This window comes from Stigmatopora argus, chromosome 13 (assembly GCF_051989625.1).
Source record: "Stigmatopora argus isolate UIUO_Sarg chromosome 13, RoL_Sarg_1.0, whole genome shotgun sequence".
NCBI classification, from domain to species: domain Eukaryota; kingdom Metazoa; phylum Chordata; class Actinopteri; order Syngnathiformes; family Syngnathidae; genus Stigmatopora; species Stigmatopora argus.
Genome location: NC_135399.1, coordinates 2,199,086 through 2,226,316, shown reverse-complemented (window position 1 = coordinate 2,226,316; position 27,231 = coordinate 2,199,086). Strand labels below are relative to the sequence as shown.

The 27,231-nt window shown below is 42.9% G+C and overlaps 1 protein-coding gene across 12 annotated transcripts in view; it reads right to left on the bottom strand.

The window, feature by feature from the left end:
• LOC144087012 (uncharacterized) overlaps positions 1–27,231 on the bottom strand; it is a 64,473-nt gene that overhangs the window by 23,494 nt on the left and 13,748 nt on the right. For 6 of the 12 annotated variants that reach the window (XR_013304626.1, XM_077617270.1, XM_077617269.1 and 3 more), the window contains 3 exons: positions 16,106–16,305; positions 3,360–3,476; positions 3,213–3,282 (listed from right to left, as the gene is read on the bottom strand). Coding sequence is in view for 7 of the 12 variants with exons in the window: in XM_077617270.1 (XP_077473396.1) it covers positions 3,213–3,282; positions 3,360–3,476; positions 16,106–16,305 (387 nt within the window). In the remaining 5 variants the exon portion in view is untranslated. Of the gene's footprint in view, positions 1–3,212; positions 3,283–3,359; positions 3,477–7,913; positions 7,932–10,269; positions 11,701–16,105; positions 16,306–27,231 lie in introns of those variants that run through there. The other 6 variants (XR_013304627.1, XR_013304629.1, XR_013304630.1 and 3 more) reach the window with 6 other exon arrangements.

The window sequence follows — 27,231 nt, the reverse complement described above, 5'->3', positions numbered from 1 at the left end:
TGGTGAGTGGTTAGCACGTCCACCTCATAGTTCTAAGATCGAGGTTTCAACTCCTGGTGGATTCTGGATTTCAACAAAAATTGGCAGGGTTTTGAATCTGGCCGTTCAGAAGGTCCATGCCAAGTTTCACAGTTGTTGTTTTTTTTGACAGAGCCACAATTTGACAATAAATAACACTTAAAACCGGTATTTTCCTAAAACGCTGTTTTCAGAACAAATAAGGTCAGCGTGCAGTGAAGCGGAAGTACGAATTGGGGCAAAACTTAGCAGTGTCTTTTACCCCACGCTCAAACTATTCATTGGCATACCATGCTTACAAAGAAAAAAACACAAGCAACAACAACCTCGGTTGGATCTCGACTTCTTCGTAACCCACATCCCTGATTCACCCTAACCGATTGTCTCCAGCCTTACAACAAGGGGTGCGCAGAAGTACTAATATTAGTGTGTGTGAAATATAGAATGTATTTCTCATGTATTCATTTATATATGTTATGTACCGTATTTTCACGCCTATTTGGCGCATCGTTTCTTACGCCGCAGTGTCAGTAACGAGTGCTATTTCTGTATTTTAGACACACAAAGCACGCACCATTTCATTAGACGCATATATATTATATATTTCATATGGATTAAGATCGAAACGCGATAGCGCTGGCTACCAGAAGCATCTTATTTCCGGGTTCCGGTGCGCAGTGACTGCTGGGAAATATAGTTCTTGGGCGCTACACCCACACGCTAAAAACACGCTTTAAAAAGGCAACGGAAGCAAAACTGAGTTCGGTAGTGCTTTATTTGGACATTTTACAATTTACTCAAGTCATCATCACCTTCAAATCCCTCAAACTCCTCATCTTCTGAGTCAATTAAACAATTGCCCGAACGAGCCTTCCAAATAGCCGGGTCCCCCCTTCTCTTCATTATCAGAGTCACCATCATTTCCATGTGGCTCCTTAGAAATTATGCCGGCTTTGGCAAAAGCTCGAACAACCGTGCAAGCAGACACGTTCGCCCAGGCGGCAACGATCCATTGATAAATCGTAGCGTAAAAAAGCCCGGCGCTGCCTGCCACTTTTCGTGAAGCTGTGTTCGCCAGCGATCATCCACTGCTCCCACGCCGCTCGTAACTTTGATTTGAAAGCCCGGTTGATGCCGATGTCCAGCGGCTGTAATTCTTTGGTCAAGCCTCCGGGAATGACAGCAAGCTCTGAGTTCATTTTCATGATCTGGTGTTTAACTGTTGCTGTGAGATGAGCACGCATGGAGTCGCAAATCAAAACAGACGGCGAGCTGTGAAAAAATCCATCTGGTCGCTTGACATAAATGTCACGTAACCATTCTCGCATTTTCTCCTCATCCATCCAGCCTTTTGGATTCACCTTCACGATGACGCCGGCTGGAAACTTTTCTTTAGGCAGAGTCTTTCGCTTGAAGATCACCATTGGTGGTAGCTTCTGCCCATTAGCATGGCAAGCGAGAACGACAGTAAAAGCCGACTTCTCGTGCCCCGTTGTTCGTATCGCCACCGTGCTGGTCCCCTTTCTCTCGACAGTGTGGTTCATCGGGATGTCGAAAGTCAGCGGCACCTCGTCCATGTTGGTAATGTGGTTTGGCTGTATAAGTTTGTCGGCAATCAGCTTGGAGCAGTAGGTGCGGAAAGCAGCTAGCTTGTCAATGTAGTCTGCCGGGAGTTGCTGCGCCACGGTTGTCCTCACTCTGATCGCCAGATGATGCCGTTTCATAAAACGAAAGCACCACGACGGTCCTCCTCGTCGGCGCCGCTCGGCGCCCCTCGGCGCTGCCCGAGCGCTCCCGCGCGGCGCTGCTTGGCGGCGCTCGGCGCTCACAAAGGGCGCTCTGCTTTATAAGGCGCCCTGTCTATTTTGGAGAAAAATTTTGACTTTTTTTGACTTTTATGCGCGCCTTATAGGCGTGAAAATACGGTAGTCACTAGAATAGAATTTTACTGACACCTACAGGTCAAGGCCTGTCATCACTTTGTATATAACACACCTCCCCTTTTGTATTCCCGCCTAAAGTTTGTCTCCGCCTACCTTTATTAAATACTTTCCCCGACCATTTGGACGCCGTATTTGGGCGGGAGACGTTTCCATTGAATGTGGGTTCTGCCCGCCACCCACCCGGCTAGGAAGGGTGGGGGCTAAAGAAGAGAACAAAGAAAGCGAGCGGGCAGCAGCCATTTTGAGAAGCGTTCAGGGGCGTCTCTCCCCAGATAACCTCCATCGGCCGGGAGTCAAAAACTATTCCGTGCTTGATGCTTCCTCTGTATGAAGATTATTGTTGACTTAACAGTGTGCAGTGAAAAGGAAGTGTCCTTCCCATTAAAACATACGGCCTGCGCACGGTGAAACCACACGTGCCCACGCTATGCGCATGTTGGGAAATTAAAACAGTATTGATTGGCGTCTCACGCACCTACTTTGACGCCACACACGCGAACACGCACTACACCCAAGTCTTACTCAAGGCCCGGCAATGCCGGGCTCCTCTGCTTGTATGTGTAAAGAAGGTTACATACTTTTGATTTGGAAACTTAATATAAAATATGGCGATAGACTAAAGCCGCAAATGTTGAATCCGCGAAATGGTGAGGGATGACAGTAGAGAGGTGTTGGAGAAACATATTGTGCTCAGTGAGTGAGTGGTTGGTTGGGTAAGTGAGTGAGATTGGTTGAAGATGATCTGCATATCATATTCTGTTTTTATTTATGTTTAACAATGTCTCAACTTCATTTTAATTCTATGTATTATATGATTCTGTGTTTTGTTGCCATCTTGTCTGAATCAGTGTTGTGATGACTGTTATTTCCTTGTTGTTCTCGAACACTTTGAATGTTTGAATAGTCCAGGATCAAGTCCTACAAACAGCTCTTCACAACTCATTAATATCTGACGACTATGCCGGTTCTACATTTAAGATTTCTGAGTCAGCAGAGAGCAAGAATGCGCTCATCGAAAGTTAGATATGGCTCGTGTGTCATACATTCCCAACCCCTCTTTTGCACAGTAAAATCATTTTAAATTATATTTACATTGTTTTATCATTATGCCAGTTGAGTCAAACTTTAATGAAAAGAATTTTGACAGGAAGGAACATACTGCAAGGTTCAACTTAGACTTAAATTTTGTGTGGACAAAGTACAGACTGCTGTTCAATGCTGTTGAATTTCTTAACGAGCGTCTCATCTTACCACAAGGGAGTTTGTGTTGCTGACCACCAGTAATAGGGAAACCATCATGAGAAAGAGCCATTGCACCAACCTGTGTATGAAAATGAACATTTGTTAAAAGGATGGGAGAAGTACTACTGGCAAGGATGTGGTATGCACCCAAGTCACCTTGAATTGATCAGTGGGATCACCACCAACCTGAACCTGGTTGAGAGAAGCCTGCAGTTTCCGCTTTGCCCGCCATCTGGCCACCCGCAGTCTGGTCTTTTCTCGCCGTTCCCGTACCTTGCAAAGAGAAATCAAATCTTACCTAAAAAATCTGACTGCTACTAAAAATGTCCTTTATATTGAGTTGAAATGAATGCTTTAATGTATTCCCATTAACCAAGTATAATGAGATTTAAAGCTTTGACCACGCAGTGCACAAATAACAACAGAAATAAATAATCAGTAAACAAGAAAAAATAAAGTAGTTCCTGTGATCAGCGGAGCGGTCTTGTTCATTCTGAAGTCCAGGATGAATTCCATGGTTGTGGAGACGTTCAGCGCCAAGTTGTTGAGACTGCACACTACGGTGCAACTAGCAGGCTGCACGCTACTTAAATCAGACAGGACGTTCGACTCAGGAAAAAAAGAGGTGGTGGGTTTTGCATTTATGTGAATGAGGGATGGTGTAATAATAGCACTGTTCTGATTAGACATTGTTCCCCTGACACAGAATTCACGTCCGTGGGATGCAGACCCTTCTTTCTGCCCAGAGAGATAGCCGTTGTTATCACTGCTATCTACATCCCACCGGACGCTAAGTAAGTACCGCTCTCTCCCTACAAATGGACACAAAAAACAATCACCAGAATACCTACCCAAGGGCTGTGCACATAAATGCATTTGAATCAGGCAAATCCCAAAACTGTTCTGCCAAATTACCAGCATCTGAAATGTCCAGCAAGAGAGGGTAAAACTCTGGATCATGTTTACTCGAACATCATACAGAGCCATTCCATGCACACACTTGGGACTGTCAGATCACGCCGTCCCCCGACTCCAAGATGCTTTGAACAGGCACAGTGGGAAACTCCACCCTGAGGACCTGGGAACGTTCACAGACAGTATTATTGTCTTACATCAAGTACTGCATGGCTGTGGAGAAGACCATCCAGGTATACCCAAAGCGGAAACCTTGGATGACCAGCCAGGTACAATCACTCCTCCGGCGGGCCCGAGATGCAGCCTTCAGATCCAGTGACTGGGCACTCTACCACACAGCTCACGCCAACCAGAAGAGAGGCAATAAGGCTGCCAAGAAAGACTAGAAGGGGAAGATAGATGTAGAAGAGCATCCGAACCGTTATCAACTACAAGGGCCGAGCTGCGACTCCTGTGGACTCAGATGTGGCACTGGCAGAGGACCTAAACAACTTTTTTGCCCGCTTTAAGTCCCAAGCCCAGCACCCAGTCACACCACCTCAATCTCCAATACATCTCACACCAAGCTCGGGAGGAAGCTTCACCCCACTCCTTGTGGAGGTAGTGGATGTTAGACATGTGCTCCCTGCAGTCAACCCAAGGAAGGCCACAGGACCGGAGGGAATACCACACAAAGTACTTGAGGCCTGTGCTGACCAACTGGCACCAGTCTTCACAAACATTTTCAAACTTTCACTAAAACAAGCCTCCATCCCAGCCTGCCTAAAATCGGCCATCATCATCCCAAGAAGGCACCCGCTACTAATCTGGGCGACTACCGACCAGTAGCTCTCACACCAATCATCATTAAGTTCTTTGAAAAATTGGTACTGAAACAGATCAAAGCCTGTCTTCCCCTTATCCAAATAGATCCACCGAAGATGCAATAACCACCGCCCTCCACGCTGCACTGAGCCAACCTGAGAAAAGAGGGAGCTATGTCAGAATGATTTTCATCGACTACAACTCAGCCTTAACAACATAAGCCTGGACATTCACCCCAAATTGGCCAACCAGGGGCTGCCACCATACACATGCTCCTGGATTAAGGACTTTCTGGTCAACCGACCCCAGAACGTGAAGTTGGGTCGCCACCTCTCAACTCCCCGAACGCTCAGCACCAGCTCGCTCCAAGGCTGTGTTCTGAGTCCACTACTCTACTCGCTCTACACACACAACTGCAGAACATCATTGTGAAATGTGCGGACAATACAACGATGGTGGGGATGATCACAGGGAGGAATGAGACGGCCTACAGAGATGAGGTTCTTATTCTCAGTGAGTGGTGCGCTCTCAACAACTTGGTGCTGAATGTCTCCAAAACCAGAGAACTGGACTTGCGACGGAACAAGGCTGTTCCGTCCCCCCTGTATATCAATGGCGATTGTGTGGAGCGAGTGGAGACTTTCAAATTCCTAAGACTCCACATATCTGCTGATCTCACTTGGGCAGCAAACACCACAGCACTCGTCAAGAAAGCGCAGTCCAAAAGATCATCAACTGCCCTCTACCTACCCTGTCCAGCATCTACAAATCCCGGTGCCTTAGAAGGTCAGAGAGCATAATAAATAAAAATACGCATCCGGGTTTCCACCACTTCTACCTGCTGCCCCCTGGAAAGCGCGACAGAACATAACAGCCAAGACAAATACCGTATTTTCACGACTATAAGGCGCAGTAAAAAGTCTTAAATTCCAAAATAGACAGGGCGCCTTATAATGCAGAGCGCCGTGTGTATGCTCTGAGCTCGCTCCAAAGCCTGACTGAGAGCACTTCCGGCCGACACGCTTCTTATATAGAGAAAAGGCGGACGTGGGTGGGGTCAAGCATGCGGAAGGGGTGTTTAAGACGACGCTTTTACTGTCGTTCTTAGTTGCCATGCTAATTGACAGAAACTACCACCTATGGTGATTTTTAAGCGAAAGACGCTGCCGAAAGAAAAGTTTCCAGCCGGCGTCATCGTGAAGGCAAACCAAAAGAGCTGGATGGACAAGGAGAAAATGAGGGATTGGCTACGTGAGGTGTATGTTAAGAGACCGGATGGCTCGCCGTCACTTTTGATTTGCGACTCCATCTCACAGCAGCGGTGAAAATCAAGTCACAAAAATGAACTCTGAGCTTGCCGTCATTCCCGGAGGTTTAACTAAAGAACTCCAACCGCTGGACATCGGCATCAACCGGGCGTTCAAAGCAAAGTTGCGAGCGGCATGGGAAAAATGGATGATAGGTGACAAACACAGCTTTACGAAGAGTAGGAGGCAGCACCGGGCTAGTTACGCCACTATTTTCGAATGGATTGTGGCCGCTTGGACTAACGTGTCTGCTTGCACTGTTGTTCGAGCTTTTGCCAAAGCCGACACAGCTTTACGAAGAGTAGGAGGCAGCGCTGGGCTAGTTACGCCACTATTTGCGAATGGATTGTGGCCGCTTGGACTAACGTGTCTGCTTGCACTGTTGTTCGAGCTTTTGCCAAAGCCGGCATAATTTCTGTGTAGCCACATGCCAATGTGAGTGACTCCGACAACGAATAGACGGAACCCGGCGTTTTTGATGAATCATTTGGACAATTGTTCAATTCGGACACAGAAAATTAGAATTTTGATGGATTTGTGGGTGATGATTGACGACGCCCTCGCCCGACTCCAAGACTGCTTTGAACAGGCACAGTGGGAAACTTTCCACCATGAGGACCTGGGAACCTTCACAGACACAGTACTGTCTTACATACAGTACTGCATGGCTACGGTCACTGTGGAGAAGAGCATCCAGGTGCACCCAAACCGGAAACCGTGGATGACCAGCCAGGTCCAATCCCTCCTCCTGGCCCGAGATGCAGCCTTCAGATCCAGTGACAGAGCACTCTACCGCGCAACTCGCGCCAACCTGAACAGAGCCATTCACACCACCTCAACCTTCAATACATCCCACATCAAGCTCCTTGTGGAGATAATGTATATGAGACGTGGGCTCCGTGCAGTCAACCCCCGGAAGGCTACTGGATCGGATGGAATACCAGGCAAAATACTAAAAGCCTGTGCTGGCCAACTAGCACCAGTCTTCTCAGACATCCACGACCCGCATCAGTTTGTGTATCGGCCGAATAGATCCATCGAAGATGCAATAACCACCGCCTTCCACGCTGCACTGAGCCACCTTGAGAAAAGAGGGAGCCATGTCAGAATGCTTTTCATTGACTATAGCTCAGCATTTAACACCATGAGACCGGACATTCTTATCCCCAAGTTAGTCAACCAGGCGTTCACACCTTCCACATGCTCCTGGATTAAGGACTTTCTGGTCAACTGACCCAAAAACTTGAAGCTGGTCTCATCTGCCCGAACGCTCAGCCCCAGCTCCCCCCAAGTCCACTACTCCACTCACTCTACACACACGACTGCAGAGCCACGCACCCTGAGAACATCATTGTGAAATTTGCGGACGATACAACAGTGGTGGGGATGATCACAGGGGAGAATGAGATATATCAACAGCAAATGTGAGGAGTGAGTGGAGACTTTCAAATTCCTATAATTCCACATATCTGTTGATCTCACTTGGGCGGCAAACACCACAGCACTCGTCAAGAAGCCACAACAGAGGCTACATTTCCTGAGAGTACTCAGGAAGGAGCAACTAAACACCAAGCTGCAGAGGGTGATCAACACAGCCCAAAAGATCATCAACCACCCCCTACCTACCCTGTCCAGTAACTACGAATCCCAGTGCCCAGTTTCTTCCCAAGGGCTGTCACCATACTCAACTTGAGTTCTGCACCTAGGATCAAATCAAGACTTATTACTACTACTTATTTATTATGTTGACCACTTTTTTATCTATTACTATTTATTGATTACCATATTTTCACACACATAGGGCACACTTTAAAGTCTAAAACATTCTCTAAAATGGTCGATGCACCCAATCGGTCATTGCGCCTTGTCTGTGCACTAAATTAAATTTTTCTATGGCCCTGACCGCTTGAGTAACTAGATTTATTTCTTGCCGCCATGCTTATTATTGCGATCAACCCAGCGGACGTTCACTCTAAAAAAATAGTCTCCCTGCACATTCCGAGCATTACGGTAAATCCATTCAAAACATCCCAGGGGAGTGGCAAAGCATTTGACTTCTGTGTGCTCGCAGTGCTTTTAACCCTCAAAAACACTCTCAATACTCAAAGAAACAGCATATTAGAGCTATACAGAGTAAATGCCTGACGTGAATGACAACACAATGCGGGTGTGAACGCTTGGAAAATGGACTGAAGCCATGTATCAAACACAATTTAACAGCTTTGCTAACGGATTGCTAACGGGTGGCCAACATAGTGGTGCAAAGATCTGGGCATCATTGTCGACGACACGTTCAAACCAACGGCCCAATGCATCCAAGCAGCCAACAAAGCTCGCGGAGTGCTGTTCCTAATGTTCCGGTCCTTTGCCGTCATCACAGCAGACATCTTCCTTCCGTTGTATGTTTCCCTGGTGAGGCCCATTCTCGAGTATGGGATCCAAGCCGCATCACCGTACCTCGCCAGGGACATCCAGCATCTGGAGCGGGTCCAGAGGCTTGCAACGAGGATGGTCTGCGGCCTCAGCTTAATGTCCTACGAGGAAAGATGCCAGCGACTCAACCTGCCGACCCTTGAGGCTAGGCGTCTGCGAGGGGACCTGATACTGGCCTACAACATCCTCCACGGTATCTACAGCATGCCCCGCGACCTCTTCTTCACGCCCGCACCTGATCGTGGTCTGAGGGGTCATCCGTGGAAGCTGTATCCTCGCAGGTTCCGGTTGAATCGGCGGAAGGCTGCTTTTTCAGTGCGCATCGCCGGTCCTTGGAACCGGCTTCCGCAGAGTGTGGTCGAGAAGCCGACGGTCGCCCAGTTCAAGAGGGCTCTGGATGACTTTTTGGCCGTGAACCAGTGACTACACCGCGTTTTGTTGCACATTTCTGTATCTTGTTACATGGCCCTTAGCCTGGTGCTTTTTTCTTGCCAATAAATTGAATTGAATTGAATTGAATAGTAGTTCAGGCAGGCAGCGTCGCACGAGTTACATGACGATTTGGAATGAATTGTCTATGTCGATTAACAGCGAAGAGAATCAAAGGCTTGACAATGATGCATGTCGTGAGTTATAATGGATTGTGGATGACTGGGCTCAAGTGTCGGCCAGCACTGTTGTTCGAGCTTTGGCCAGCACTGTTGTTCGAGCTTTCGCCAAAGCTGTAATGAAGTTCCCACAATACACAACTCTGACTGACAGAGGTGCCTAGAATGTTGAACGCCGAACTCTTTATATCAGAGTGTACCTTTTACCTCAATAAAGCATTATCAAACGTAGTTTTGCTCGTGTTGTCTGAAAAAAAACACGCTAGCGGCTAGCCTAATAGCAGCTAGCATAACATACGCTAACGGATAGCATAACATACACTAGCCTAGTGTCATGCTAGCGCCTTTTCTGAAGAAGCACCCAATGTATTGACGAAAAAATGAAAATATACCAGCAAATGAGACTGCACCCTATCAGACGGTGGTGCGTTTTATAGGTGTGAAAATATGGTATTTATTTCATCATTACTATATATTGATTATCTATGTGTTTCTTTGTTTGTTGTTGAGTCCATAGACTCAGAAAGTAAGTATCACACTAACAGGTTACCCACGTTTGGGATAATTTTACTTTTAGGAAAATCTATTGTTTGGAGAGAACCAGGCTTTAAAAATGCTATGAAATAAAGAAAATTTTGTCCACCATCCGGCGCTTCAGTAGGGGAAAGCAGTACAACACTAACACTGTGTACAATGGGGATGGGTGCTGCTGACCTCAAATCGGGAAGTTGTGAGTTGTCTTTAACTCCATCTGTTATGACTTGGCGGTTGGAATTGGACCCAAGTGCAGGAATCAGGCAGACAAAGGAAGTGCGCGTGCACAAACATAAGGCTTTAATAGAGACCAAACTGTGGTACCTCGAGATACGAACTTAATGCGTTCCGAGACTGAGCTCGTATGTCGATTTTCTCGGCACTCAAACGAACGTTTCCGATAGAAATGAACTAAAAACAAATTAATTCGTTCCAACCCTCTGAAAAAACACCCAAAACAAGATATTGGATTGGAAAAACATTTTTATTTATTCTAATTTGCCATCTATTAACAAAGTTTATTAACATAACTAGTGGTTTAATATTACTAAAATGTGTTTATTAGTACTAAAATTATATGGATTTCGAAAGGGGGAGAGAGAGAGACGGACAGAGAGGGGGGGCTTTTTGCACGGCAACGCGCTTGTAACATAACATAAATAAATTTGTATGAACTTGGATTACGATGCAGACACACTCAAAAATAAATTTAATCTAACACTAAAGCAAATTCTAATTTTGTTTGACATTTTGATACCTTTCTTCTCCCGAGTTGGCTCTATTTGCCCCACTTCCACACTGACTTTCAGTCAATATCGAGGGTTGTTTGAGTTTGTATTCCCTTCAATATATTCCCAAAATGATGCACACAAATGTCCTCACAATAGGATAACGCACGACCACTTGCCAACGAGAAGTAGTATATACGCCATTCGCACTGACTAACGGGAAAAAAAACACTGAAAAAATGCAACGCATTGCTCGCAGAGGGAGTTGCGACCACAGAAAAATTACACGAGGGAGTAGTGGGGAGAGAGACAGTGTCCATGATGTTCTTATGAGCAGCCTCTCGCGTCCGCTGTCTGCTTGTATATAAAAATTTGTCTCGTATCTCAAGATAAATATCTGCTCAAAATTTTACTTGTATCTCAAATTGCTCGTAAGTCGGGGCACTCGTATGTCGAGGTACCACTGTAAATAAAATCTTACAACAAAACCTGGGAAAAACTAATAACAGAAAGAAACAAACTGGGGAAAAGACACGGAGGGAAGACGCACATCAACACAATGCGACATAACCACTAGACAAGACAATACTCTCACAAAGATTGACAAAGAGGTGTTTAAATACATAGACTGGGGATTGAGGGAAGGACACCCGGAAAGAGACAGAAGGTGAAACAAATGTGCAATCACGCAGACGGGACACACAAGGGTAAAGACGCCTAACCACCAAACCCCAACAAGACATAACACCACCGACACGCTTCCCATGAGAGCCTGGTTCTGTTCTCTCTAGCATTCAAGCCATTGACATGTTTAAAAAAGCTCTCTGGTGGTGTAGTCCTTGGAATCCTCTGGATGTTGAGGGGTTTTAGTTGACACACCTCAGCAACATTGCGTGGACATTGGGGACAGTGCCTCTGGATGGGCAGACCATGGTGGCGGTCCACGATTTTAAAAAAGGGGACAGGAAGGCTTTCACCATGTAGTGCACAAATAACAAGAAACAGACAAATAAATAATCAGTAAATAAGAAACAAATAAATAAGTAGTCCAAGTGAGACCAGCAGAGCGGAGCGGTCCTGTTCCGTCTGAAGTCCAGGATGAGTTCCATGGTTTTTGAGACGTTCAGCGCCAAGTTGTTGAGAGCGAACCACTCACCGTGTCTATGGACTCAACAACAAACAAACACATAGATAATCAATACAGAGTAATGATAAAATAATTAATAAATAGTAATAGATAAAAAAGTGGTCAACATAATAAATAAGTAGTATAAGTAGTAGTAATAAGTCTTGATTAGATCCAAGGTGCAAAACTCAAGTTGAGTATGGTGACAGCCCTTGGGAAGAAACTGGGCACTGGGATTCGTAGTTACTGGACAGGGTAGGTAGGGGGTAGTTGATGATCTTTTGGACTGTGTTGATCACCCTCTGCAGCTTGGTGTTTAGTTGCTCCTTCCTGAGTACTCTGACCAGAAAGTCCTTAATCCAGGAGCATGTGGAAGGTGGGAAAGCCTGGTTGGCCAACTTGGGGATAAGAATGTCCGGTCTCATGGTGTTAAATGCTGAGCTATAGTCAATGAAAAGCATTCTGACATAGCTCCCTCTTTTCTCAAGGTGGCTCAGTGCAGCGTGGAAGGCGGTGGTTATTGCATCTTCGATGGATCTATTCGGCCGATACACAAACTGATGCGGGTCGTGGATGTCTGAGAAGACTGGTGCTAGTTGGCCAGCACAGGCTTTTAGTATTTTGCCTGGTATTCCATCCGATCCAGTGGCCTTCCGGGGGTTGACTGCACGGAGCCCACGTCTCATATACATTACCTCCACAAGGAGCTTGATGTGGGATGTATTGAAGGTTGAGGTGGTGTGAATGGCTCTGTTCAGGTTGGCGCGAGTTGCGCGGTAGAGTGCTCTGTCACTGGATCTGAAGGCTGCATCTCGGGCCAGGAGGAGGGATTGGACCTGGCTGGTCATCCACGGTTTCCGGTTTGGGTACACCTGGATGCTCTTCTCCACAGTGCCCGTAGCCATGCAGTACTGTATGTAAGACAGTACTGTGTCTGTGAAGGTTCCCAGGTCCTCATGGTGGAAAGTTTCCTACTGTGCCTGTTCAAAGCAGTCTTGGAGTCGGGCGAGGGCGTCGTCAATCATCACCCACAAATCCATCAAAATTGTAATTTTCTGTGTCCGAATTGAACAATTGTCCAAATGATTCATCAAAAACGCCGGGTTCCGTCTCTTCGTTGTCGGAGTCACTCACATTGGCATGTGGCTACACAGAAATTATGCCGGCTTTGGCAAAAGCTCGAACAACAGTACAAGCAGACACGTTAGTCCAAGCGGCCACAATCCATTCGCAAATAGTGGCGTAACTAGCCTGTCGCTGCCTCCTACTCTCCGTAAAGCTGTGTCGGCTTTGGCAAAAGCTCGAACAACAGTGCAAGCAGACACGTTAGTCCAAGCGGCCACAATCCATTCGAAAATAGTGGCGTAACTAGCCCGGTGCTGCCTCCTACTCTTCGTAAAGCTGTGTTTGTCACCTATCATCCATTTTTCCCATGCTTGGAGTCAGGCGAGGGCGTCGTCAGGCCATTTGCTAATGGTTTGCCTTTGTAGCTTTGATTGTCAGCTAAAGGGAGTGCAAGCTGGGGCCAAGAACAAAGAGGTGTGATCTGACAGTCCCAAGTGTGAGCGTGGTATGGCTGGTGGTGGAATTAGATCTGATAAATGCAACTATACTTATAGTATATAGAGATTTGCGCAACTGCCATTTGAACCAGTTGTGTAGGCACCCGCTAGTCGTGGATAACATCCTGTTTATATGAGCAGGGGTCGGGCTGACCTGCCAAGAAAGATATTTTTGGCCAAAACATTGACGAAAGAGGCCAGATGTCTTTCCTGTTTTTCACTGTACTGTGCTCTGCTCAGCCTATAAAAGATGCCGAGTTTTCCAATAAAACTTTTCTTTCCTCCTGTCTGGAACCAGAACGTATTGTGCAATTTGTTCAAACTCCGATAATATTTGTTCATTTATTCATTCATCTTCCATACCACCCATCCTCGAAAGGGTTGCGGGGGTCTTCGGCCGAAAGGCAAACTACACACTAGACTAGTCGCCAGTCATTCGTAGGGCACAGAGAAACAAACGACTTTCCGCACTCCCAATCATATCGCCACCAGCGGGAATCGAGCCCGCGCCTGTCTGGACCGAAGTCAGGTGAGTGAACCTCTACAACACGAGGTGGCCTTCCGATAATATATTGTCTGATAAATTAATGCGATAAGCAATAATATTGTAAAAATGTTTAATTTTACCACTCTTCACCACCAATTTAACCACTCTTATGACGGCATATTCCAATAGTGTTTCCCAACCACTTGTAAAAATGTTTAAAACCAATTTAGCCACTCTTATGACGGCATATTCTAATAAAGTGTTTCCCAACCACTGTGCCATGACACACTGGTATTCTGTGTTCCGCGGAAAGTCATACATTGTAATATTACGAGAGAAAAATCTTTATATTATGAGATTAAAATTGAACTCCTATGAGGTTAAAATTAAAATATGCTGAACATTAAATCATAGATTGTACTATTACAATATTCAATAATTCTATGAGATGAAAGTCATTTTGTTACTTATTTTTCTGTATTGTGAACCGGAAATTGTTTGGCTTCACGGGCATCCACTTTTGGCGAGGTAAATTCTGTGACCACAACATTGCTTTTCACGTAATATTAGGAGATTTAAGTAACATTGGGAGAAAGTCATAAAATTAAAAGAACATATTTTTACATCACGTGAAAAACAAGTTGTTCAGGGTCCGCAGACATCAACTTTTGTCAACATTAAGTCGGTGTGAAAAATTAGATTTTGGAATAATTTTTGGGGTTCATTTGATTTCTGGTCCCAGGTGGGTCCTCACTGTGTGGAGTCTGCGTGTGTTCGTAATGTTTACCAATTCACCACATCCCAATAGTTGTTAAAACTGATCGAAGGTCTTGTGGTCGATCATTAAAATATCAGCCTTGATACCTGCGTAATGTCTATCTCATGCTATATATTGCACCCAGAGACTTGGCTATGGACACACTTCCTGGTTGTACTGCTCACGTGACTTCCTTTTTGAATTTGTCTACGTGCAGGCAACACCCTTTTGGAATGTGCAATCCAGCAGACCCAAAACACTGCTCATATTGTACTAAGGCATTCATGCAGAGGAACAAGTGCAACGTTCTGGAAAGGCCATCTCATTCCCCGGACCTGAATATTGTTGAAAATCTGTGGTGTGATTTAAAGTGGGCTGTCCATGCTTGGAAACCATCCAACCTGACTGAACCCAAGATGTTTTGTCAAGAAGAATGGTCAAAAATACCTCCAACCAGAATCCAGACCCTCATTGGAAGCTATAGGGAGCGTTTAAAGGCTGTTATTCCTGCTAAAGGATGATCTTCTAAATATTCATGAAATGTTTGTTTGGGTGGCCAAATTTATGCAACTGCCTACTTTTCTTTAAGTAATTATTGCACAATTTCTGTAAATTCTTTAAACATTTCACCTCTCAAATATCATCATGTTTGTCTGCTATATAATAATTTTAACTGAAATTGCTGATTTCGAGCAATGATTTATAAAGGAAAATCTTGAAAATGATCAGGGGTGCCCAACCTTTTTCATACAACTATGTGTCTTATGAAAAGCACTTGATTAGGTGTAGCAGTTGTAAGATTGGGCAAACTTCCCGCCGTACCAAGTGGGTTATAATTACAGTGTGATTGCTTTGGAATCTTTGTGATTTAGCAATCGTGAGATGCAGCACGTCATTAGAAAGCAATTAGAAAGTGATCACCCTGATCAGATTTGAAAAAATATGACTTCCAGTCTCTTCTGCTGCACATCGCCCTGCGTGGCAACCACTCTTCCCAACTTATTGTCGTGCGCACACGCAAACAACTGAATTAGACATATTACCGGCAGTATAATTGAATGACAAAAAAAAGTTGGAAAATGGCACGCTTCATAGTGGGACTTGGGAGAAAAAGATGTGTGTAAGCATTTGACATCAAATAAACACTGCAGAGTAATCACTGTTCATCACAAAGAATGCTATGAAAAGTTGCGCTACAATGATAAACAGCCTCTCATGTCTTGGCCACCTGGCTTTCTCGTATCTCGAAATTTTTCTCGTATCTAGAGATAATTATTTGCTCGAAATTTTACTCTTATCTCGAAATGCTCGTATGTCAGGGTGCTCGTATGTCGGGGTGCTCGTATATCGAGGTACCACTGTAATGCACAAAATACAGTGAAAATCTATACATGACTGCAAAAAAGTGAAGTTGACACATTCGCAATTTCCAAACTAGTATTAGAACATTATTATTATTTTGTCATCACTGTTACGATAGTAAATGGCTAGTATAAGATTTATTTCAACACTCAGATTTCCTGGGTAAACTTCTGCATCTGAAATTAAATAAATTCAGTTATACCTTTAAGTGCTCTGTATGTAAGAGCACTTAAAGTTTTGGAAACACTTCCTAACTAAATAAACAAATAAAACATTCACCAGATCAGCCAGCAGAGGTTGAGGCAGTGCTTTTTCAAGTTCTCGCCGCCGGTTGAGGCTTCGCCGACGTAGCTCATTGCGCCGTTTTTTGTACTCTTCATACAAGCTCAAGTCTTTGTTCCATGTACCACACACCATCTGGCGTGAAGAGACCAGAGGAGACGGGGCAATGGTGGGAAAGCCTGCCTGAGGCGTGGCATCTAGCATAACAAAGAGTTGAAAGTCAAATGCATTTGGATTCGGGAAAATAAATTAATAAAAATACTTCAAATCTGAACTTGCTCGTTTTCCCGTCTAATTTGTACAGTATTGGTTTTCCACTGATAATAACAAGTTAGTATTGGGAAATTATTCTGGTCATTTGAATGATAGCTGAACTCAAGGCATGCTAAGAGGCCAAGCTGGTGAATTCCAGGTTCTGATAAACATTTCCAATGACAGTCATTTGCTATTGATTTGCAATTTTGTTGGTTTATTACAGTAGATTAATGTGGTTAATTTATATTTAAAAATCCAGAAACCATTCATTTACAAATGTGCACTGTATTTTACATATTTAAATGATCAGATATTAAGATGTGATGGACACTTTTTGCATGATCTGAATGAGGCAAAATAAGATGCTTTTTCTCTCGAATATTTGAATTTGATTTATTTAATACAGGCACAATACATATTAATGAACATATATATGTAAATATGTAAGATTATAGCCGAAGTCTAATTTCCATCTTTAGTCCAATGTGCAGGTTGAAGATAAAATCAATAAGGCAATACAGGACAAAAGACTAGAAAGCAGCATAGAAACAATGAGACATACACAAATAGCACAGGTCCTGGCAACGTTGTGATCACAATGTTGTTCATCCAGCAGCCAGGCTTTAAAATGAGATTGAGTTCTAGGTATGTGAGGCAAGAACGGATTAGGTGCTTTGGCTAAATGGACTCTTTCTGAAGGGAACTCCAGTCACCTCTAGAACCACCTCTTGTTGATCTGTAGGATTTTTTTTTTGTTACAAATTTTTGCAGTGGAGGAGCTTTGTGATGGATTTTTTGTAAACCAAGATCGCATCACCATATTTAATAGTAGTGTTCCAGTTCAGGCATTTGTGTTTTTTTTTAATTTTTTTTTATATCTGACAGTGATAGTACGTTTTTGGTTTTCTGTCCAATACTTTCAGAGCTTGCTTTTAAACGGTTTCAATATCTTGTTTTCAGATGTACTGTAATTATTTTATGTATAAAAAATTAATTTGGTGTTCAAAAAGTCTTTTCAAACTGAAGTCTTGAAAAAAGGTCATCTTATAATCAGGGTCATCTTACATTCGGGCCAATACAGTAATTGCTACACAGGAATCTACAATGCATTGTATGAACATAAGGGAACAACCCAGCATAGTTACTTTCGACCCTTGTGTAAAGTATACCACTGTGAACGGCAGAGATATGGGCACTGAAATATAATTCAAAGTAACATATAGGGCCCTCAGCATAGGTAAGTTTGGCAGTTGTCTAAGGTGCCATCTGATGAAAGGGAAAATACTCATGGTGGGGTGAAGGTATGTAGGTACATATCCAGATACTATTTGAAACTGAGACAAATATATTATATAGGCTATAATTGTTTGAAAAACGTATATTAACAGCTAATTATTCAGCCTGTTGTTCTCCATTTAACTATTATATAATGTTGGTTCTTGGGTTCTAATATAATTAAAAATGGCCCTCACAACAATGAGACTTCTATTTTTTTTTTTGGTTTTTTTGTGTTTTTTTGGTGGGGGCTGTTGCTACTTATACTCCAGTGCAACTTATAGTCCGAAAAATACAGTACAACTCTCACTTGCATATTACTCACAGGCTAAGCAGAACTATGAAAAAGGTCGACCTATAGTCCGGAAAATACGGTATTTAATTATATGAACACATTATTTTATACAAGGTAAAAATTGTGTGCTGGTGTGTAATGTAAAGTAGCATATAGGCTTAGTAAAACAACTTGTATTGTCAAAGTGGGAGACCTGGGTTCAAATCCAAGTCGGTCCACCTGTGTGGAGTTTGCATGTTCTCCCCAGTTCGCCTCGAAAGGCATGGTGGAATACATTACCTCTTTGTCTTGGTTATAGCATATGGTTTAAATTTAGTGTAACGTAAGATTAAAACGTTTTTTTAAATGTGTGGATAGGAATCTAAGTTCTTTTAAGTTTAATTTAAAGTCTATGTTATATTACGATAGCATCCGTCAAGTCTCTGTCTTTCTCTCCCATCCGCAAACTCCCCTTTGTATTGAATAATGCCTCATTTTATTATTAAACATCATAACCACTAGTTATTTGTTACTCTGTTGGTAGATGGTGAATTACAACCAATAAAAATGTTTTTCCATGGTAAAATCCTGTTTTTTGTGTGTTTTTTTCAGAGGGTGGGAACGAATTAATTTGTATTTAGTTCATTTCTGTTAGGGTTGCTTGGTTTTGTTATGCTTTTTTCCTCCTGGTGTCCTGTCCGAGTGATTGCCCATTGTGTTCAGCTGTTGTTTCTCCGCCCCTGGTGTATCCTTCCGTCGTTATTTTCTAAAGATCCTGCCTAAGTTATTAAAGTTTTTGTTAGACCACCACTTCACTCGTCCTTGCCTGCTTCCCTGCGATTGCGTCCTACTCCATGTTTCTTCGCCATGACGTCGCCAAAGACGTAACAATTTCTATGGGAAACGTTGATTTGAGATACGAGTAAATCGACATACGAGCTCAGTCCCGGAACGCATTAAGCTCGTATCTCAAGGTTTGACTGTACAGTGGTACCTCGACATACGAGGGTAATCCGTTCCGAGACTGAGATCGTATGACGAGGTTCTCGTAACTCGAGCGGACGTTTCCCATTGAAATGAATGGAAAAAAAATTAATTTGTTCTCTTGTCTAATTTTGTTTTCTTTGGGTTACGTCAAATAAAAATAGGAATAGGGTAAACAACATCCTACACTGTCCAAAAGAAAAAGAAATTGGATTCGTAGCAATGAAGGAACAGCTGGCAGCCACGAGTCTTTCCTGGACCGCAAAGCGCTTGATATGCTTCTGACAGTTGATATGCTCTTGGTGGAGCAGGGGACGTGTGCAATGTTTGGAAATGTTGCACTCAACGACACGTCACCCAATGGGTCCCTAACCAGAGCTGTTGAAGGCCTGCAGACTCTGAACCGGAAACGAAGAGGCATTCTGGAGGGGAACTTTCCGCCTGGGCAGACTGATGGGATAAGACCTTCGGCAAGTGTAAAAAGTTGGCCTTCACCGTGGTGATATCAATGGCTGTTTTGCTACTACTTTGACAATGTGTGGGTATTGTCTTATCCCCTGCTTACGCTCTTTGCTAAACCGACTTATGGTTAGTGCAATTGCTCTAACAAATTCCAAATTGCAAGAATTGTATCTGCTTATTAGACAGCCTACTGGTGAGAACATTGATGTCCAGGATTATGCTAATTATGAAAATGAGTTGGAGAATTATTTTGTTCTTCCTTTTTCAGACCAGACATGCAAGTAAGGTGAATTCGGGTAAAGATCGAGACAACGGACTTCCCTCAAGTGTATTTGTATTTGTCATAAAATAAGAATCATGGGATTATGTACAAATATATAATAACAGGGGGATATGTTAGGGTTATTAGTCTTACATTATTATATATTTGCTTGCAATGAAGAAAGTGCTTCGCTTACTACATCTAAAATGCCTGCTTGCAACGAAGTAAATCTTTGCTCCTTAATTAGACTAAACAAAAGGGAAGCCGAATCCACTTGGACTGCTGGAATGTGGAGAAGATCCTTCGGCTGCACATGACCTTCAGTTGTTTTGACTATTTGACGTCTCACTTGTTTCCCACCCCTCCCTTGAGAGTTGAGACGTCCATTGTAACTAGGGTCCTTGAAGTTAATAAACAAGGAAAAGAAGCGAGTGACGCCAGAACGAGCCTGGGTCGAGAAACGTGTGACGCCAGAACGAGCCTGGGTCGAGACCTGAAAGTTCGATTCTCCTTGCAAGAAAAACCCAGAAGATTGTCTTGTCTCTTTATTTGTGCGTGCATTTGGGAATGCCTATTGGTGAACCTATCAAGGGGCATAGAGTGGAGCTAAAATAGTTTGTGTGCGAAGAGTTGACTTGAGGCGCGTAGAGTGGAGCTAAAATATTTCGTGTGCGAAGAGTTGACTTGAGGTGCGTAGAATGGAGTTAAAACATCGGCAAACATCCCGGAAAGTGAAGTGACTGGTGGGTAGGACAGCGGGGAGTGAATATCATAGGTGTGACAAATCACCCCTCCCTTCAGGCAGAAGAGAGGAGTGTGCATTGTTTTATTTTTTGTGACCATTGCATCGTTTGAGAAGAATTTAAATTAACCCAGTGAGTACACAACCACTGACTAATGTATTTGAATTGAAATCATCTTGTCGCAACAGTCCTCTTGATTTATTGACATTAAACAAAGCTAGTTGATTTTGGCTGTTGGCGAACCAAACATTTCTTGTATTTATTAGTCTTTCAAGCTTGGCAGCCAATATGCTGAGGGGCCCGGCGGGTGAGCCGATATCTGGGAAGACGGTGGCGACAGCAGTTAAGACCCTTTAATGGGCCGGACCTCGGCTCAGCAACTGGCCCCTTATCTAAGAGAGTTGAAGACATCTCTGGTGAGTCCAGGTGAATATGTCCATTTGTTAGTGCATGATTGTAGTGCATGTGTGTTGATAACCTGAGGAAAACAAAATAATGGGGAAATGTCAGCCCTGATCCAGTATTGAAAATTTGTTGAGAACCAGTCCGCCTCGAGGTTGAAACACTTAAATTTATGGATGCCAAAATATTACTTTGCTGGCCAGCTTAATAAAATGAGGAAAAAGGTATAACTGCACTTAAAAGTAAATTCAGCTCAAAATAGATTAAAATAATAATAATCATCATCATGATCATCATAATAATAATAATAATTGATAAGGGTAATTATAAAGAGACAAAAAGAAACCTGGGGTTTTATTAGGGAAAAGAGTCAGACAACTTATTTCGGTTGTCTGAATTGGGTATAAGTGCACTCAAATTTGTATGTGACGGTCCTGTGTCTTCATGTTTTTTGTTTTTGTGTTCCCTCTCTCCTTTTTCTGTCCCCAAGTGTTCTCACAGTTGTGATCTAAGGTGTATGTGATGTGTATTTATTGTTGCTATCAAACTGGGCTGGGAGTCTGTCCCGCTATCATTATTGTTGTTGTTTCTCTCTTATCGTGCTTAAGTCTGTGCATTATGAGAAAAGTATAAAAATTGCTAGACAAAGGAGTGAAATGTATGACGGCAGAGCATTATCATAATTCTTACAAATTTATCTTTTTCTATTTTCACGACTATATGGTGCATCGTATTTTTAGCCGCAGTGTCAGTAATGAGGGCTATTTCTGTATTTTAAACACACAAAGGATGCACCATTTTTTAGACGCATATATATTATATATTATATATGAATATTGAACCGCAATAGCGCTGGCTACCGGAAGCAGCCCCAGACTCTGTTTCCGGTGCGCAGTGACTGCTGGGATATATAGTTCTTGTACGCTACACCCACACGCTAAAAACAAGTTTTTAAAAAGGCAACGGAAGCAAAACTGAGTTCGGTTGTACTTTATTTAGCCATTTTACAACTTACTCACGTCATCATCACCCACAAATCCATCTAAGTCCTCATTTTCTGTGTCCGAACAATTGTCCAAATTAGTCATTGAAAACGCTGAGTTTTATACGTTTGTCCAGGCGGCCACAATCCATTCGCAAATAATAGCTAGCTAGTATGTAGCGTAACTATTCCGGGGCTGTGTTCCATGCTTCGCAAGGCTGTGTTGATGCCGATCGCCAGGCCACAATCCATTTGCAAATAGTAGCTAGCTAATAGGTAGCGTAACTATTCCGGGGCTGTGTTCCATGCTTCGTAAGGCTGTGTTGAAGCCGATTGCCAGGCCACAATCCATTCGCAAATAGTAGCTAGCGTAACTAGCCTGGCGCTGCCTGCCACCCTTCGTCAAGCTGTGCTGATGTCGATGTATACAGGCCACAATCTATTGGGTGTATTGACAAAAGAACTACATATCCCAGCGGTCACTGCGCAGTACCTTTTCCATGGGGAAAATAGTAGAGTCGGGGGCTGCTTGCCGTAGTTGTGAGAGATAGTGTACCCTATCGACTGATTTATTTTATTTTATCGTGATAATTTTAGTATTGGTCCATATATAAAGTGCACTGGATTATAAGGTGCCCTGTCTATTTTGGAGAATATTTAAGACTTTTATGTGCGCCTTATAGTCGTGAAAATACGGTAATTGCGGAAACTCTTTTTAGCTGTGAATATTGTTTATATTGGCATTACGGCAGATAAACCGACATAATATGTTGTGTGAGTTGGGTTAGATTATTTTTAGGACTGGCGAGTGTGTCCAAGCTTTGGATTGGTTGGCGTCGAGTGGAATAGTGTTGTGAATTTTATTTTAAATGTGTCTGTATGTTAATTCAGTGGGGTGATCGCCTGATTTGAAGGCGTCAGCACGAATTTAGCAGAGATTGTCTGTGGAAGTGAAATATGTGGGTCTTAGGAAGTATGGAAAGCAGTCTTTAGGCAATTCTCAAAGAAAAACATTAGCGGATCCCTTCTGTGAAAACATTGTCAATTGGCTCTAGACATTGCTGAAGCAACCTTGTGCGTGCAGAATAATGTTTTTGTTATGGAATAAAGTTGTGCTTGCAGCATTTTTTTTAGATTATGGTAGTCTTCTCTAAATGCAATACTCACAGCTAAAAGGTGACTTTTCAAACATGATACCTCACTGGGGAGGCATTTGTAAACAGAGCAAAACATCAAGGAATTTATGACAGATACGCTGTGTGTGAGAAGTCTAAAGCTCACAGTTAACCTAAGAGTGTGCTTCCGTTGAACATTTCAGAATAAGAGCGAAACATGGTCTGCAGGAATTGCAGGGTTCTGTGGGTTACTGCCGTATTTTCCGGATTATACGCGAGAATATCTTTCAAGTTACCGCAATCAGTTAAAAAAATTGATTGGTGAATGATTGGTTAATTTGGCTTCTAAATTGGGAACAGAACAATATACTAGTCACACCAGCCAGTGTGTTTTCAATGTGTCACAATTTTGCCCATTATACTGCATTATTGGCAAAGAAAGGGATAATCACAGCCACTGGCATGGCAGTCGCTCATGCTGACTGACTGTGGTGACTAACGGCTGCCATTGGACTTCCAAAACAAATTTCTATGTGTGCCGCACAAATCTAATACATTAATTACGTATTTCTTTCGGGAATGATTTTGCTGATAAGACAGCAGAAGGGGGGTCTGCCAAGAAGCCTTTCATGGGGATGACAGTCTCCACTTGTGAGGGAAAATTTGCATTATCGACTATTGAATTGGGTTCCAACCTTATGTGGGGTACGCATGGTGCCCCCAAGAATTTGTGGGTTTTCTCCAGCTACCAGTTTCCTCCCACAAACTAAAAGATGCATGCTAGGCTAGTTGAACACTAAAGTCAAATTTGTATATAGACTTTTGTGGGTGGGCTCTTATATTGGCACATGGGTAGTCTCATGCCGCAACAAGGGGTGTTGTGCTGAATGCAGCGCCACTAAACAACTTTTGGGTTAGTTTGTTTTCTAAAAATAAATTTTCTTGGAAGGAATTATTCCATCGGTGCTCCACATAATCCCCAGGGCAATACATGACCAAATTGTGGTCAATCCCCCCAAAAATATATCTACTTCCAAGACTCTGTATGGATATTATCAAATTAAATGACAGTGAGAAGTATTGTCTATCTATTATAGATATTCTTTAAATGGGTCGAAATTTCTGACAGATTTTATTGGGTAGACCATACAAATTACACTATTCACTACGCAAAGGGAATTTGATGACAAGGCATATACAACAAAAGTAATGGTCTCCTAACATGAATTGGACAAATTAAACGTGCTACATTAAAAGGTTACAATCGAGTTAATAATATACAGAATTGATTGCTGAATGACTTAAGAGATGCATAGTTAATAACTAACTTAATATACTTGCGAATGGAACAGAACAGATGTTTAGAAACCGGTATAATTGTTTCAATCAGATAAGGTAAATATTAAGACTTGAAAAATAATGTAAGAAGAGTTTTCGAGCCAGTGTTAAGTGTGAAAATATAGTCAACTAATTTTCTAACTCACAATTCTAAAATATAGGAATAAATGGGACCTGACATCGGGGTACTTGAACAAAAGCTCAAGAGACTATTATCAAAATTATTATGAATTAATATTAATATAGTAAGCACTAAAACATTTGAATGTAGGATTTATTTGGACAAAAAAGGGAAAAATGTTTTAATGGAATTAGAACCTTGTTTCTCATCCCACAACGCTCTGCCAGGCAAATTGAGTCCTTGCCTGGGTCATAAATGGCCAGATTTTGGCTTGGGTGGATGGGTTGCTGTAAATTTTAAAGTTCAAATTGGTTATTGAATTTAATTCACTACCCGTAGGGGGACAATTGGTCAGAAAAATCAATTGGAAAAAGAGGATGAATATCCTTAAAGTGTAATTTTGGAAAATGTGTTGACAACATCGGTCCTGCAAATTCAATGATGATCAAAAGAGAAGAGTCATTTGCTAAGATTTAAAAATCTAGGAGGAAAATCAATAATTTAATGTGTGTGAATTTGAATGTTTGGAGAGTGTCCCACATGTTTCATCAATACCATGGAAGATCAACTATAGCAAAATTTAATTTATAAATCACCAAAGAGGAAACAATTTTTGCCAATGTAAACACTTGTTTTTATCATGCTAAATTGGACTAAACTATTGTAGAAAGTGGTGACATTTGGAGATTTGGAATGAATGCCTATTTGAAATGCTTTCTGTTCAGGCTTAATGAGTGGACTTTACAATTAGCTACAGCTATATGGTGTACCGCAAATATTTTGTTAATGAGTAATAACTTCTTAGGAACAATTTAACCACAAATATTAAGGTATTGTTTTCTGTTTGAATCATGTTTATCACAATTTTCAAGTCAAAAGTTTATAAAGATGGGTTTCTGGGGACTATGTCGAATTTTGGTTTTATTTGGGTTTTTTTCTTCAGAATCTGATTAGTGAAGAAGGCTACCTTCAGTTACCATATTTTCACACCTATTTGGCGCATCGTTTCTTACGCCGCAGTGTCAGTAACGAGTGCTATTTCTGTATTTTAGACACACAAAGCACGCACCATTTCATTAGACGCATATATATTATATATTTCATATGGATTAAGATCGAAACGCGATAGCGCTGGCTACCGGAAGCAGCTTATTTCCGGGTTCCGGTGCGCAGTGACTGCTGGGAAATATAGTTCTTGGGCGCTACACCCACACGCTAAAAACACGCTTTAAAAAGGCAACGGAAGCAAAACTGAGTTCGGTAGTGCTTTATTTGGACATTTTACAATTTACTCAAGTCATCATCACCTTCAAATCCCTCAAACTCCTCATCTTCTGAGTCAGAATTAAACAATTGCCCGAACGAGCCTTCCAAATAGCCGGGTCCCCCCCTCTCTTCATTATCAGAGTCACCGTCATTTCCATGTGGCTCCTTAGAAATTATGCCGGCTTTGGCAAAAGCTCGAACAACCGTGCAAGCAGACACGTTCGCCCAGGCGGCAACGATCCACTGATAAATCGTAGCGTAAGAAGCCCGGCGCTGCCTGCCACTTTTCGTGAAGCTGTGTTCGCCAGCGATCATCCACTGCTCCCACGCCGCTCGTAACTTTGATTTGAAAGCCCGGTTGATGCCGATGTCCAGCGGCTGTAATTCTTTGGTCAAGCCTCCGGGAATGACAGCAAGCTCTGAGTTCATTTTCATGATCTGGTGTTTAATTGTTGCTGTGAGATGAGCACGCATGGAGTCGCAAATCAAAACAGACGGCGAGCTGTGAAAAAATCCATCTGGTCGCTTGACATAAATGTCACGTAACCATTCTCGCATTTTCTCCTCATCCATCCAGCCTTTTGGATTCACCTTCACGATGACGCCGGCTGGAAACTTTTCTTTAGGCAGAGTCTTTCGCTTGAAGATCACCATTGGTGGTAGCTTCTGCCCATTAGCATGGCAAGCGAGAACGACAGTAAAAGCCGACTTCTCGTGCCCCGTTGTTCGTATCGCCACCGTGCTGGTCCCCTTTCTCTCGACAGTGTGGTTCATCGGGATGTCGAAAGTCAGCGTCACCTCGTCCATGTTGGTAATGTGGTTTGGCTGTATAAGTTTGTCGGCAATCAGCTTGGAGCAGTAGGTGCGGAAAGCGGCTAGCTTGTCAATGTAGTCCGCCGGGAGTTGCTGCGCCACGGTTGTCCTCACTCTGATCGCCAGATGATGCCGTTTCATAAAACGAAAGCACCACTATGGTCCTCCTCGTCGGCGTCGCTCGTCGGCCGCCCATCGGTCGGCCGCCGCTCGGCGCCCCTCGGCGCCCCTCGGCGCCGCTCGGCGCTGCCCGAGCGCTCCCGCTCGGCGCCGCTTGGCGGCGCTCGGCGCTCACAAAGGGCGCTCTGCTTTATAAGGCGCCCTGTCTATTTTGGAGAAAAATTTTGACTTTTTTTTACTTTTATGCGAGCCTTATAGGCGTGAAAATACGGTAAGTTCTTACCTTTTTTTCGCATCTTTTGAACTTCACCAGAACTAACTTTGGATTCAGTTTGCTTTTGTTAACACTTTTAAATTTATCCAAATTGATTTGATATGCATGTAACTAAATTGCCCTGGCAAGTAATGTCTGAAATTAACTGTAGATTGTTTTCATCTTTTGATGTTGAAGTGGGTACTTGATAGAAATTTAACTAGATTTTTATTGGAAGAAAGGTTTATCGGAGATGATAAACAAACTACAAAGACAATTTTACATTTTATTTCTTTCAAAAAGCTACTAGAGTGGGGTATTTTTTTTATTACTAACAACTAATTTAATGTGTAACACAATGCTTATTATTGAATGAATTTGGAATCCTTGATTCGTATGCATTTTAAAGTTACATGGTTTAATTGCTGTAAGGGCGCAGTTACATAGCCAGGCTTAAA